General features: G+C 43.5%; 1 protein-coding gene across 5 annotated transcripts in view; it reads left to right on the forward strand.

Moving 5' to 3' along the window:
- The window catches only part of LOC124795093 (josephin-1), a 58,172-nt gene extending 43,178 nt beyond the window's left edge, over nucleotides 1–14,994 (forward strand). For all 5 annotated transcript variants that reach the window (XM_047258954.1, XM_047258929.1, XM_047258936.1 and 2 more), the window contains 3 exons: nucleotides 4,981–5,198; nucleotides 12,447–12,627; nucleotides 14,342–14,994. In XM_047258954.1, the coding sequence (XP_047114910.1) occupies nucleotides 4,981–5,198; nucleotides 12,447–12,627; nucleotides 14,342–14,578 (636 nt within the window). In that variant the 3' untranslated portion in view covers nucleotides 14,579–14,994. The remainder of the gene's footprint in view (nucleotides 1–4,980; nucleotides 5,199–12,446; nucleotides 12,628–14,341) is intronic.
- The last annotated feature ends 530 nt before the right edge of the window (nucleotides 14,995–15,524 follow it).

Consider the following 15,524-nt stretch of genomic DNA (forward strand, 5'->3'; position numbering starts at 1 on the left):
AGATCCAATGACCATTAGCAGTATATAGAATCGGTGGGTTCAGGAGGGTAATACGGAACGCCGTGCTGGATCCCAACGGCCAGTCAAGATGACAGGCATCTTATCCGCATGCCTGTAACAGATCGTGCAGCCACATCTCAATGTTTGCAAGACAAAAACCATCTGCACAAACAGTTCAACAACGTTTGCAGCAGCATGGACTATCAGCTTGGAGACCATGGCTGCGGTTACCCTTGACACTGCATCGCGGACAGGAGTGCCTGCGATGGTGTACTTAACGACGAACCTGGGTGCACAAGTGGCAAAACGTCATTTTTTCAGATAATTCCAGGTTCTGTTTACAGCATCATGATGGTAACATCCCTGTTTGGTGACATCGCACTGAACACACATTGGAAGTGTGTATTCGTCATCGCCATACTGGAATATCACCCGGCGTGATGGTATGGGGTGCCATTGGTTACACGTCTCGGTCACCTCTTGTTTGCATTGACGGCACTTTGAACAGTGGACATTACATTTAAGATGTGTTACGATCCGTGGCTCTACCCTTCATTCGATCCCTGCAAAACCCAACATTTCAGCAGGATAATGCACGACCGCATGTTGCCAGTCCTGTACAGGCCTTTCTGGATACAGAAAATGTTAGACTGCTGCCCTGGCCAGTACGTTCTCCAGATCTCTCACCAATTGAAAGCGTCTGTTCAATGGTGGCCGAGCAACTGGCTCGTCACAATACGCCAGTCACTACTGTTGATGAACTGTGGTATCATGTTGAAGCTGCATGGGCAGCTGTACCTGTACACGCCATCCAAGCTCTGTTTGACTCGATGCCCAGGCGTATCAAGGCCATTGTTACGGCCAGAGGTGGTTGTTCTGGATACTGATTTCTCAGGATCTATCCACTCAAATTGCGTGAAAATGTAATCACACGTCAGTTCTAGTATAATATATTTGTCCAATGAATACCGGTGTATCATCTGCATTTCTTCTTGGTGTAGCAATTTTAATGGCCAGTACTGTAATTTAATTAAATAGATAAAAAATCTTCCCACCAAGCAGCAGCAAAACATACACATAAAAGAAGTTTATAATTAGGCAAGCTTTTGGAGCCAGTGGCTCCTTTTTTAAGGCAGAAGAGTTGAAGGGGAAGGAAGAGGGATGAAGGAAAAGGACTGGAGAGGTATAGGAACAGGGGTCTTTCCTTCTTATCCCGTCCAGTAAGTCTACCCTGACTTGTGGTTCTGGGTGACTTTCCTAAAATCTGCCCCTTTTCCTAGACCTCTCCAGTCCTTTTCCTTCACCACTCTTCCTTCCCCTTCAACCCTTCTGCCTGAAGAAGGAGCAACTGGCTCCAAAAGTTTGCCTAATTATGTAAGTGCCTAATTGTGTGTGTTCTGCCGCTACTTGGTGAGTTGATTTTTTATCTGTCTAATTAAATTGAATGAAAAGTGTATAACACACAGAATAAAATTCAGGCACTTCTGCCAGAAAAATCTCTTGCAGCAAAGCAAAATGAATGTTAAAACCTATGCAGCATCCCATATGTATGGCCTCATTTGTCACGGCTTTGACAAAACTGGTATCCAAGGTTAATGTTGCTACACAGCTGAATACTTCAAAGACTAGCACAGATACCTGCACCTGCTAATGTACTAACAAGATAGTACATGTTACATTATCCACGCTTAAAGCTAAATTTACCTCTGGTTCAACAGGAAGGCAACAAGATATTGCTCTAACATTAGAAGAACATAGCACAAAAGCACCCCCTTCCTCACAGACAACACGTCATAAAAGTACAGAGATACCTGCAGGAAATTGTAGGTAAAAACAAAGACAGCCGCTAATATCCTGCTACTCCAGCAATATGGAAACGTATGAGGAGAGGGCAGCAATATTATTTTTATGGCACATAGTTTAGCTTTAGACTGCCATGACCGCAGTAGTCACGGCAGACATACCACATGGAGATGTAGTGTAACGTGGCAATCTAAGGAGTATCCTTTTCCACTATGAGCCTTTGGGACAGCTTAAGGTGATCATGATGTCTAATAACTTACTAAGTAGTAAGTAAGTGAGATGGATCCACTGTGCATGCTCTGATCTGTGGTTTGTGCAGATGGCACATGAACAGTAGCAGCAAAGGACAGTGGCAAGCCATGACATGAGGTAGGAGAAGACACTTGCTATATGGGCCCATTTATGCTTTGGGGCAAAGACTTAATGATATCCTGAACTCCTAGGAGAAAGAAGGTCACTGACAATGTCAACGGGCATGCCAAGCAAATGGAGGACATGATTACGGACTTCTTTTATACATGAGTTGAGAGTCAGATGTACATGTTATGTAGATGATGATTTAAAAAGCTTTTTGTGAGCTACCTGATTTGGGTTTTTGTCTATTACTGAGTTGAAGAGTTAAAATACAGAAGAGTTTGTATGAAATAGTCTAATTCGTTTAGTAGCTTGGAACAGTTAATACTTCCTTACAGCATCATTCTGCCAGGGAATGAAGTCCATAAGAAGCAGTAGTTTGTGCATGGATGTGGGACGGATTAGTTGGACCACAAGAACTACCAAGAAAGGTGACCGTATATTTGCAAGATTTATTGAAGGTAACATTCATTGAGAGAGTGACAGATCCAATGTGACTGTGACGTATCACACATACCTGTATAAGTTGCATTACATTATAATACCCATTTGCCCTGTACAGGAAATAATGATCCATTCTGGTGGGAGATTTGATTCTAGAATACAATGATTTTTTTCTGGACCGGGACTGGGACTTTGACTTTTCTTTGACTTTCCCTCCATTTCCACATCCAGATGTGGTGAGGGTGATAGTGTACCTTCAGTGAGTTGGGCAGCAGAATGAACATGAACATCAGCAATATTATTAGCCTTGTAAAATAACAAAAGTTGTTGGAGTACTTGTGGTTTCATTTGAACTGTCAGATGCCGAAATAGTAGGTGCTGACAATGCTGATTTATGGATCAGCAGTGTTGATGCTATGGACAGTCCATTATGCTGTAGGGGTATCCACTTCCACAGGCCATTCAACCCTTTCTACAACAAATCACACACTCTGAATTTCCTGTCACAGTATCAGCATCTGCTGCCACAATTCAATGAATTTCATGTCCATGATGTGTTAATAACATGTAAAGATTTGAATTCCTCATTACTGTTTTGTCATAGTCTGACACAAATTATGTAGGTCAATGCTGTGATACCAAGTCGATGGGTAAAACACAGTAGAAAGTGAACATTATGTCTAAAAGTTACATGAACTCAAATCCATATCAATGAACAAAGCCAGAATTATCCTAAACAGCCACACACAATAACACTTACTTACAAGTCAAAATCCAGGTCTAGGAACTCATGTATTTAAGAATCTGTTCATAGAGGTTTCAAAGATGCGATACCAATTGTTGATCCACCCACCAGGGTGAAAATGTATTGCTACAAGCAATACATTTTTTGTGTGTATCTGTGACTCTGCATCTCTGCTATATGGTGACTAACAATACAACAATACAAGGATGAGTGGCCATCACATTTAATGTGTTACTGTGATGCCCAGTGTCATGCTAGCTGGAAGCAGAACTATGTACCACACAAAAAATATTGTCAACATTCTGACGAGTCTGACACCATACTGCTGCAACGACAGACTATTAGAAAACTCATTAAAAACATCAGATTTCAGAGTACTCATGCTTTCACAATGAAACATGTATAGATCAAACCTTACTTGAATAAACTGAAAAACTTCTGTACTTCTTTCCACAAGGTTTGATGTTGTTCAGCAAGGCAGAGAGGAAGGGGGTAAGCAAATCCCCACCAATGTCATAAGTGCAAAATCAACAAATTCAGAGCTCACACAGATGACATAAAAGCACAGGAAAAATCATAAGACACATTCCTACAGGAAACGCCTTTCCAAGATTCTGTCAGTTTTACAGGAAGATTGAACTTGGCAGTGAAAGTGCAAAATGCACCACTCCAGCCCCAGCAATGTCACCACTGACTTACAAGCTATTCATATGTTGCTAGGATCATCGTACAGTTGATGTATCTACCAACATTTGCCCTTTGTGATCATTTGCTTACCTCTGTTTCTGGTTTTAATGTATACTGTGAACTATGTAAATTTCTACTTAAGATGACAAGAAAAAATGCTATAGTTACATAATAATGAAGCAGCCCACACATCGCAAACATCACACCTGAGAAATCTCATAATATATGAGAAACACACTTGATAATATGAATTATTTCCCAAAATATTTCATGCAGAAAATAAAGACAAAATGTGACTGACAGCAGTGAATGTTATTTTATAATGAACAAAACCCAAGATTGTAACAAACAAAATTTAACGAATAATAAGAGAAGTTGCACTTAATGCTACTAAAACACGCTTGCAGCAAAGAAACCGTAGGATGGATCTCATGAATGAATTGTATTTAAAATATTTGAGGATTATTTTACTTGATATAATGGTACACATACATGGATTTTCAAATTAAAAAAGAAAAGAAAATCCTGTTTCTGCCATATTTTAGCTTACGAATATGCTTACAGTAGATGACACAACCCCTTGTTGATCCAGAGATATTATTAAATGAAACTGTATTCACAAGCGAGTCACTCCCCACTTCATACTTTTTCAAAGTAAACAGATATATCTGAAACGGTACCTATTGACCTCCCATATCTGTGTGTGTGTGTGTGTGTGTGTGTGTGTGTGTGTGTGTGTGTGTCCTTTGTCTAATTTCGAAAAAAGGCCTTGTTGGCAGAAAGCTCACTTTCAGACAGTCCTGTTTGTTGTGTGTATCTGTGACTCTGCATCTCCGCTATATGGTGACTAACAACTATCCTTTTCATTAAATTAGTATAGTTTTTAGAAATAGCGTGCATCTAATATATTAAACTTATTGTTGTGAAAAGATGATTCTTTATTCCAGGTTAAAGAAATGTGTGCTTTACATGCCCTCAACAATCTCTTCCAAGAATGTAATGCATTCAGCAAAGCTGAATTAGACACTATTTGTTACTCTTTGTCTCCTAATGACTGGATAAATCCTCACAAGTCATTCCTTGGACTTGGGAATTATGACATAAATGTAATAATGGCAGCACTTCAAAAGAAAGGCTGTGAAGCAATCTGGTTTGACAAGAGGAAGTAAGTAATTTAAACTGAATAATGATTCATTACAATTAATAGAATGAAATGTAAAATAGTCATTTTTTTATGAGGATAACTCTTTACTACTAAACTGTTTGCCATTAGTATGTATGTGTTCAGAAACTATTATGACCTTCTTATAACTAAATACTTCACTTTCTGACATTTCCATTAGATTTTCGACAACTTGGTTTTGCTGCATCTCCAACCTTCACTTTTTCAAGAGAGAGACTTTTGAGAAAATTGGCTACTGTAGAATACTGACACATTTTTTACAGTATTGCTTTTCACAATTTGGCTGTCAGAAAAGATTCTTCACAAATAAAGTCCTTGGAGAACGAGATAACAAATATTATTGTGCTGACATGTTGTGTTGTCCTGCTAACAACACCTTTGATTGTGTGGAGCATGAAAATGACTTCAAAAACGAAAATGTCATGGCATTAGTAGCATTCCTCTTCAAGGGGTGGGATTTGTTTACACTGATGGCGCAAGCATACCGGTCTAGAGCCCAAATGCAATGGTTCCAGACACAGCAAGGTGATAGTGAGCAGTCCTGTGACTAGTTCAGAGCAAGCAGTTTAAGACTTAAAACTCAGAAAGATTTGTGTTGTGCTATTTCAAACAAATAAGTGACCTATTTATGCCAGAAAGATTCATTGGCAGTCACATACTAAGTGAAACATGGTGTGCAAAATTCCTTGAGGTTTAGTTGGATAGCAATATGAAATTATTTCAATATATGGACAAACTAATAAAGTTCAGTTTACCATGTTTCATACTTAAAAGTAGCTTTAAGCATTAATTTGATGACAAGGTTGCCTGTTGATTGTGCATACTTCAACTCTGTTTTCTCCTAGAAAGTTCTTCTCTGTGGTAATGCAACTAAAATAATATAACTATTCATTCATATTGAAAAATATCTTGGAATTCTTACACACACTATTCTGTGGCATTTGTTGCTAGTAATAGTGATCTTGGAATTCTTACACACACTATTCTGTGGCATTTGTTGCTAGTAATAGTGATCATTTTCATCTGGACTGTGATTCACCCAACCACAGTACGGGGCACTAGAATACTCCCATGCAGACTTTATAAGCTTGTTTAGGTTTTAGTGTGTTTCCTACATTTTGGTGTGAAGTTTTTAAATGTGCCCTCACCAGACAGAAATAAGAAAGCCCATATAACAAACAAGAAAACTAGGAACAAACCTTATTAAACTCTCTGACAAATGGTCAGGCTATACACTCGAGGATTGAGTGTGGGCATGGAGATGGATTTCAATTTCAATCTCTCTTTCTCTTTCCTTTTATCATCTCTGGATGAAAGCTAGTGCTTACCAATATACTTTGCTTGACCTTCTACTCCCTAAGGCAGGATCCCTTTTATTGTTCCCCTTCATCCTTGCAACAGGTGGTGCCCTTCTCATCTTGGAGTACGAGTGATCCACCTCTCCTTTCAAATATTATCCAGCCTATTTGTCTTTCCCCCTTGAAGAAGAAAATAATAATTCCAAAAGTTAAGATTACATTTTTCACTTTTGGATGTGTCTATTGCCAGAACTAGATGTAAAATACTGGCCACTGTCTGTGTAGATAGAAGCAGCCACTACAGGCAGCTTATGTAAAGTATACTAACAATCAGTTATAGTTATGGTAGCGTAGGACTAGCTTGCAATGATAAAATTTGGACAGTTACTCAGAAGTGAAGAGATTCAGATCTCAGTGTTTCCATCCTTGTTTACTTTCTCTGTAGTTTCCATAATCCTCTCTTCTGAGAGTTATAATTGGTACTCAACCTCATCCAGCTAAGATAGTTAGCATCCCCAAATTACTTGTGAGTTCTGTGATATATCCTTACGGAAAGGAAGTGAAGTGAAGTGAAGTGAAGTGAAGTGAAGTGAAGAAATTAGGACGTTTTAAAAAGCAAGGCTATCTTTGTAATTCTCACTTTAAACTGTGTCGGGGGGAATTAATTCATCAGTCAGATTTTCTTGTTGGTAAATGGCAACAGTACCATGATCAAACACACTCACAAAAATTTGCTTTTGGAAATAGAAGTACATTTATGCGATGAAAGAGGAAAGGAAAATAACTAAGTTTCTCATGGTGACAACATTATACAGGGTGTTACAAAAGGGTATGGCCAAACTTTCAGGAAACATTCCTCACACACAAAGAAAGAAAATATGTTATGTGGACATGTGTCCGGAAACGTTTACTTTCCCTTTTTAGAGCTCATTTTATTACTTCTCTTCAAATCACATTAATCATGGAATGGAAACACACAGCAACAGAACGTACCAGCATGACTTCAAACACTTTGTTACAGGAAATGTTCAAAATGTCCTCCGTTAGCGAGGATACATGCGTCCACCCTGCGTCGCATGGAATTCCTGATGCGCTTATGCAGCCCTGGAGAATGGCGTATTGTATCACAGCCGTCCACAATACGAGCACGAAGAGTCTCTACATTTCGTACCGAGGTTGCGTAGACAAGAGCTTTCAAATGCCCCCATAAATGAAAGTCAAGAGGGTTGGGGTCATGAGAGCGTGGAGGCCATGGAATTGGTCCGTCTCTACCAATCCATCAGTCACCGAATCTGTTGTTGAAAAGCGTACGAACACTTCGACTGAAATGTGCAGGAGCTGCACTGTGCATGAACCACATGTTGTGTCGTACTTGTAAAGGCACATGTTCTAGCAGCACAGGTAGAGTATCCCATATGAAATCATGATAACGTGCTCCATTGAGCATAGGTGGAAGAACATGGGGCCCAATCAAGACATCACCAACAATGCCTGCCCAAACGTTCACAGAAAATCTGTGTTGATGACGTGATTGCACAATTGCGTGCGGATTCTCATCAGCCCACACATGTTGGTTGTGAAAATTTACAATTTTACCTCGTCCATTGCAGGTGTCCTCGTCGTTCTAGGTCTTCAACAGTCGCGAGTCATAGGCTGGAATGTTCCGTGCTCCCTAAGACGCCGATCAATTGCTTTGAACGTCTTCCTGTCGGGACATCTTCATTCTGGAAATCTGTCTCGATACAAACGTATTGCGCCACGGCTGTTGCCCCGTGCTAATCCATACATCAAATGGGCATCTGCCAATTCCGCATTTGTAAACATTGCACTGACTGCAAAACCATGTTCGTGATGAACACTAACCTGTTGATGCTACGTACTGATGTGCTTGATGCTAGTACTGTAGAGCAATGAGTCGCATGTCAACACAAGCACCGAAGTCAACATTACCTTCTTTCAATTGGGCCAACTGGCGGTGAATCGAGGAAGTACAGTACATACTGACGAAACTTAAATGAGCTCTAACATGGAAATTAAGTGTTTCCGGACACATGTCCACATAACATCTTTTCTTTATTTGTGTGTGAGGAATGTTTCCTGAAAGTTTAGCCGTACCGTTTTGTAACACCCTGTATAAAGTGTTGCTGTTCTTTGTGGCATTTCAAATTGGAAATTGGAGGTAATCATCAAAAACTATATTTTACTTTAATTTGACAAAGCCAGAAGACTGAAAAATTTTAAACAAGATAGGATGAGGGAGAAACAACAAAATCTGCTCAATAATATGCATTGTGTTTACTGCCCATTCAGCATGGAAGTAGCCAATTTTTATCTGTCTCTCGTGAGCTCTTTCCCCATCTCTCCCGCCCCCTCTCCCCCCCCTCCCCACCTCCTCACTCCTCTCCGCAATCCCATCTCCCCCCCCCTCCTCCCCTCTCCCATCTCATCTCTCTTCCCACCACCCCACATCCTCCACCCCTCCACCATCTCATCTCTCTCCCCCATCGCTTCCCTCTCTCCACCATCCCATCTCCCTTCCCATCGCTTCCCACTCTCTGCCTTCCCAAATCCCCTCCCCATCGCTTCCCCCTGCCTCCCTTCCCATCTCCCCCCATCACTTCCCCTTGTCGCCCTTCCCATCTCCCCCCATCGCTTCCCCTTGTCGCCCTTCCCATCTCCCCCCATCGCTTCCCCCCCGTCTCCCATCGCTTCCCCCCCGTCTCCCATCGCTTCCCCCCCGTCTCCCATCGCTTCCCCCCCGTCTCCCATCGCTTCCCCCCCCGTCTCCCACCGCTTCCCCCCCCCCCGTCTCCCACCGCTTCCACCCCCCCGTCTCCCACCGCTTCCCCCCCCCGTCTCCCACCGCTTCCCCCCCCCCCCCGTCTCCCGCCGCTTCGCCCCCCCCCCGTCTCCCACCGCTTCGCCCCCCCCCCATCTCCCACCGCTTCGCCCCCCCCCCCGTCTCCCACCGCTTCGCCCCCCCCCCCGTCTCCCACCGCTTCGGCCCCCCCCCGTCTCCCACCGCTTCGGCCCCCCCCGTCTCCCACCGCTTCGCCCCCCCCCCCCGTCTCCCACCGCTTCGCCCCCCCCCCCGTCTCCCACCGCTTCGCCCCCCCCCCCGTCTCCCACCGCTTCGCCCCCCCGTCTCCCACCGCTTCGCCCCCCCCCCGTCTCCCACCGCTTCGCCCCCCCCCCCCGTCTCCCACCGCTTCGCCCCCCCCCGTCTCCCACCGCTTCGCCCCCCCCCGTCTCCCACCGCTTCGCCCCCCCCCGTCTCCCACCGCTTCGCCCCCCCCGTCTCCCACCGCTTCGCCACCCCCCCCCCCCCCCGTCTCCCACCGCTTCGCCACGCCCCCCCGTCTCCCACCGCTTCGCCCCCCCCCCGTCTCCCACCGCCTCGACCCCCCCCGTCTCCCACCGCTTCGCCCCCCCCCGTCACCACCGCTTCGCCCCCCCCCCCCCCCGTCTCCCACCGCTTCGCCCCCCCGCCCGTCTCCCACCGCTTCGCCCCCCCGCCCGTCTCCCACCGCTTCGCCCCCCCGCCCGTCTCCCACCGCTTCGCCCCCCCGCCCGTCTCCCACCGCTTCACCCCCCGCCCGTCTCCCACCGCTTCGCCCCCCCGCCCGTCTCCCACCGCTTCGCCACCCCCCCCCCGTCTCCCACCGCTTCGCCCCCCCCCCCCGTCTCCCACCGCTTCGCCCCCCCCCCCCGTCTCCCACCGCCTCGACCCCCCCCGTCTCCCACCGCTTCGCCCCCCCCCCCCGTCTCCCACCGCTTCGCCCCCCCCCCCGTCTACCACCGCTTCGCCCCCCCCCCGTCTCCCACCGCTTCGCCCCCCCCCCCGTCACCCACCGCCTCGACCCCCCCCCCCCCCGTCTCCCACCGCTTCGCCCCCCCCCCCCGTCTACCACCGCTTCGCCCCCCCCCCGTCTCCCACCGCTTCGCCCCCCCCCCCCCCCCGTCACCCACCGCTTCGCCACTCCCCCCATCTCCCACCGCTTCGCCCCCCCCCGTCTCCCACCGCTTCGCCCCCCCCCGTCTCCCACCGCTTCGCCCCCCCCCCCGTCACCCACCGCTTCGCCCCCCCCCCCCCCCCGTCTCCCACCGCTTCGACCCCCCCCCCCGTCTCCCACCGCTTGGCCCCCCCCCCCCCGTCTCCCACCGCTTCGCCCTCTCTCCCTTCCCACCCACCCCCCCCCATTGCTTCCCCCTCTCTCACTTCCCACCCCCCCCCCATTGCTTCCCCCTCTCTCACTTCCCACCCCCACCCCCCCCATTGCTTCCCCCTCTCTCCCTTCCCACCCACCCCCCCCATTGCTTTCCCCTCTCCACCTCCCCTTTTCCCTCCCCTCCCATCTCTCTCTTCTCCCGCCTTCTCTTAACCCCTCCCCATTCCCGTCTCGCACTCCTCCCCCCTATGCCTGTCTCGCAATGGGCCCATTTCTGACTGTTTGAAAGAGAATTTTTACTGGCATGAGTTGTTTCCAGAGTTAATAAATTAAGGGATGTCTGAGTAGAAATGAAAGAAAAGGGTGGGGGGAGGTAGAAAGTGGTACTATTGCATAAAGTATCATTTAGCTCCAGTGAATTATTCAGTCTGTTGAACGTGGAGGTGGGAATAGCAGTTATTTACAGGTACTGCAACCTATGCTCCAAACATTAAAGAAAACATGTATAGAAAACCCTATACTGAGTATGTACAAAGTAAGTGAATGCAGGGGAAAAAGAGAAATCAACACGAAGTGTCCATCATTAGGCATCTACTATAAAGATACTGTTTCATACTATTCAATCTTTTCAGCATTGTTGTTTTTGCCTTAGGGAAATGAGGAAAAATTGATAAAAATAAACTGAAGTGCTCACAAGGTTAAGTTGTTTCATCCAGCAGGTATGAAAGAAACATACATATAAAATGTTCTGTATTCATGTACGGAATTGATACATATTCCTTTAAAAAAGAGGTGGCAGTCTTTCACCTACATACATTGCCATGTTTGATATGGTGTCCTGCCCACTTGTGTCTTACAGGGTGCCTAGGATGATGCTTTCTCGGATAACTAAACAACTATTCAAGCAGATCATATTAATGTTTTTATTACAATAAGGTAGAGTTACAATACCTAACTTTTTGGGTGGCAAGCAATTGGTAACATGCAAATAATTAATGTCCCTTGCTATATACAAAATTTCATGCACTTTAATCACAAAAGGTCATATGGATCACAAATCACGGCTCTTCTAGTGCACGTCTTCCAGTACAGATCTGCTATCCATTCTTCCACTGTCTGACCGAGGCTGGCAGGAGCAGTGCTTATATTCTCTTCGGATTCAGGCTGCTCCTGTCGTGGTGCGGCCCTTGTTAGCATACTATTAGTTGATGTCATGTCACAACCTTCTCTTGTGTTTCGTTCTTGATCTTTGTGCCAGCGCTTGTCGTTACGCCAGAACATTGAAGTCTGATTTCAGTCCCTTTTCATGTATCTGTCCGGAATTTGATTAAAAATGAAATAAAGTGAACATCACTATTGTTGACGGTGTTGATAAAGAAAGGAACTATCATTTTCATAAAGTTTAATGGTGATACGCTATAATGTCAAGTAAAAATAAGTATTTACTGCTGTCATCTGCATAACACAAATGTGCAAAACTGTATGGATAGTGGCTGGCCTGAGTGGCCGAGCGGTTCTAGGCGCTACAGTCTGGAACCGCGCGACCGCTACGGTCGCAGGTTCGAATCCTGCCTCGGGCATGGATGTGTGTGATGTCCTTAGGTTAGTTAGGTTTAAGTAGTTCTAAGTTCTAGGGAACTGATGACCTCAGCAGTTACGTCCCATAGTGCTCAGAGCTTTTTTTTTTTTTTTTTTTTTTTCATGGACAGTGTAATGGGTATTTAGAGAAGTATCATTATGTGACAATTTTCTTTTTTTCCCAGGGATCCTAAGTGTTTAAATCTTCATAACATTCTTGGTTTTATACTAAATGTGCCAAGTGACTACAAACTGGGATTTGTGTTACTCCCACTCCGTCGCCGTCACTGGGTGGCTATAAGAGAGATACAAGGAAGCTACTACAACTTGGATTCTAAACTTGAGTGTCCTCAGCTTATTGGAAAGGTATTAAGAAAATAGAAATCACCTATTACATGCCTCCTAGTCCTTTTTTGCAGTCAGTACATATTTGCAAAGTGTTTTTTTCCCTGCTCACTTTACAGTTGTATCATAAAGAAAAGCTTGTATCCATTCATCTTCTTTACAACCAATGTTTCTTTTCCACCAGAGAATTCCAAATGGTGCCACATTTTTGTTTAAATCTTAATTATTCTGCTGTATATTGACTATCAAAACCGAGACCTCTAAGTACAATGCGAACAAGAATTTATTGTTCTGTTCCTGTAATACACTGATAATTTTGCCCAGCCTTACAAATTTTCATGAATTGTGTCAGAGCTCCCTTTCCATATGAGGTCATTTCTGTATTAAAGACATTAAATTCATTTACAGTTTTTATTAGTCTTCTGATGTTTAATACCAGTAATACATTTCATAGCCAAGTGTCATTTGATGACAAGAGTATGGTAGATAAATTTACACTTTTTGCTTTCATTGAGGTTGTTGATTTGGTTCTTTCAGTAAGAGTTTTAAAATTGTTAGCTGCTTGCACACTGAAAGATCAATGTATCTTTTTGTAATACACTTACATACTATATGAAAATTTATTTATCCAGCCTACTGTAGTTGAAGTTTCATAAGCCGGACTTGGAGTGGAGAGCCAACAGTAAGAACCTTCTGCAAGACGTGATCAGAAAAGAATTATCGCTAGTCACATTATATTGGCTGCCATTAATTATGCAACCAAGCAATCTCTTCCGTTATATCTCCTCCCCCCCCCCCCCCCCCTCCCAGTGGCCTTGAGTAAGCTGTATTTACTACTGTATTTTGGAAATTTATTGAAATACACTCATTAGCAAATCTGGAAACTATCCAAATGGAAGCTCAAGTCATACAGTTCCAACCCACAAAACATTATGGATTTTCAGTAGCTGAGACATTGATGTCAGAGTCATGATTTGTCTCTCTGGATTTAGATTTTCCTTTCTCAAGCTGTAGGAGAAACATGCCTCAAACACACATATATAAACACGCTCATTCGACTGCCAGCTCTTCCTTGGCCCACTGTGAGTGGCGTATGCATGTGAGTGAGTGTGTGTACACTCGCTGACCATGAAAGAGCTGGCAGTCAAATGAGCACAATACAGGGAGACAGGTGTGCAGGTGTGTGTGTGTGTGTGTGTGTGTGTGTGTGTGTGTGTGTGTGTGTTTTCTCAGCTCAAGAAGGGAATTTCATTCTGAAAGCTAGCAACGCAAAGCTCTGTACATTTTGTTCTTGCATCTGTCGATAGTGCAGTGCTTCTGTCTTTTGGTGAGTTGTTTCTTTATTCCTAAAATAATTCGTTATTCTCAACCAGAACTTTTTGTGCATTATTAAAGACTTAGATTTTATTTGAGTTCCTCTAAACGAACTGAGATAATTGCCAATACTGTTGCTTCAGTACAGCCACAATCCATCACTTCTTCTTAAAACACCCTATAGGGTAAAGATTTTTTTTCCTTCATAATATTGATTTGTTGGAGGATATAGTACAAAGAACGCATAAGCAAATTTATCAGTGTGACTGTGAGGTGTAGCTTTCAGTTTTTATTTCTCACCTGTTTTCAGTTGAAAATTACTACTTTTCCCCCCTCCTTCAACATGTATTTTGCTTTGTTCTTTTCTGCAACCTTTTGAATCAAATCTTATTTAAGATGTTCTCATTTGTGTTTGTAACAGGCACCAGAAATATTGCTGTACTTGCAGCAACAGCTGGAGTGTAAAGAAAAGGAACTCTTTGTGGTGGTTGTTGCAGAAGTGGAACAAAATCAGAGTTGGCAAGTGAACAATGACAATAGTCAGGCAAACAGTTCAGTTTGTGAAAATGGTGTTGGCACATCAGCAAGTGATGAAAGTGCAAACTGTGTGTTGAGAACTTCAGAAATGCACACTGTTAAATCTTCACAACTGAGATAGCATTAAGACTGGTTCTTAATTGATGTTCATTGAGAGTAGAGATAAATATATATTTACTGTTGTTCTCATGTTCAGAAGTGTAACATTACACAATTTTTCTCATGAAAGTGCTGGTTGAGTAAACATAGTACAATTTGGTCAAATGTGTTTTATCTTTTTATTACTGGGTGTTGTAGAAAGGTGTTAAAAGTATGTGGGATATGGTATTAAGTTTGTTTTAGCAGTTACAACATGCCTCAGATTTATATTGAAACTTCAGGGCATCACAGTATTAACATGTTGAATTTTGTTAAAGTTATATTTATTTTGTTTTTCTAAGTTTTGTTTGTGAATAGTTTATTTTGTGAGACTGCAGAAATTTTTATATGAGTTGAAATAGTTTATCAGAAAAAGTGCCATTAATTTAATTAATAAATCAGTAAAAAGATATTTATTGAATCACTTCTAGTAATCTTGTAATTTATATCATTAAACTGATGAGATTACTAAATTGCATTTTCTGTGTTTAAATACCCAAGTTCCAAACTACAAGAGGAAACTGATGGTGCAGGTCTTTTGATGATAATTTCTATTACCTTATTCGCCGCTTGCTGTTGTGGGTTTTAAAACCAGTCTGGAATTTCATTTAATGGAATGTGTGTCCTTAACTAGAAACTCAAATGGCGCATTGTTGAAGCATGCTGACGTGTGAAGTTTTATGTTTTGTCTGTCAGGCACACAGTGATAGTGCACGTGATAGAATGTTAGCTAGGTAAGGTAGATGTTAAAAGTTGTCCTAGTGTTCACACAGTTGTAATGTACCAGGAGAGCTGTGATGATAGAGGTTATCGTATTTTGTGAGATTATAGATACCTTCCTTGTATTAAATTAAAACAAAAAGTTATTAAAACAATTAATTATTAATCAAAACAAGAAAACTAATATTAATACAGGTAATTTGAATGCA

Source organism: Schistocerca piceifrons, chromosome 1 (assembly GCF_021461385.2).
Source record: "Schistocerca piceifrons isolate TAMUIC-IGC-003096 chromosome 1, iqSchPice1.1, whole genome shotgun sequence".
NCBI classification, from domain to species: domain Eukaryota; kingdom Metazoa; phylum Arthropoda; class Insecta; order Orthoptera; family Acrididae; genus Schistocerca; species Schistocerca piceifrons.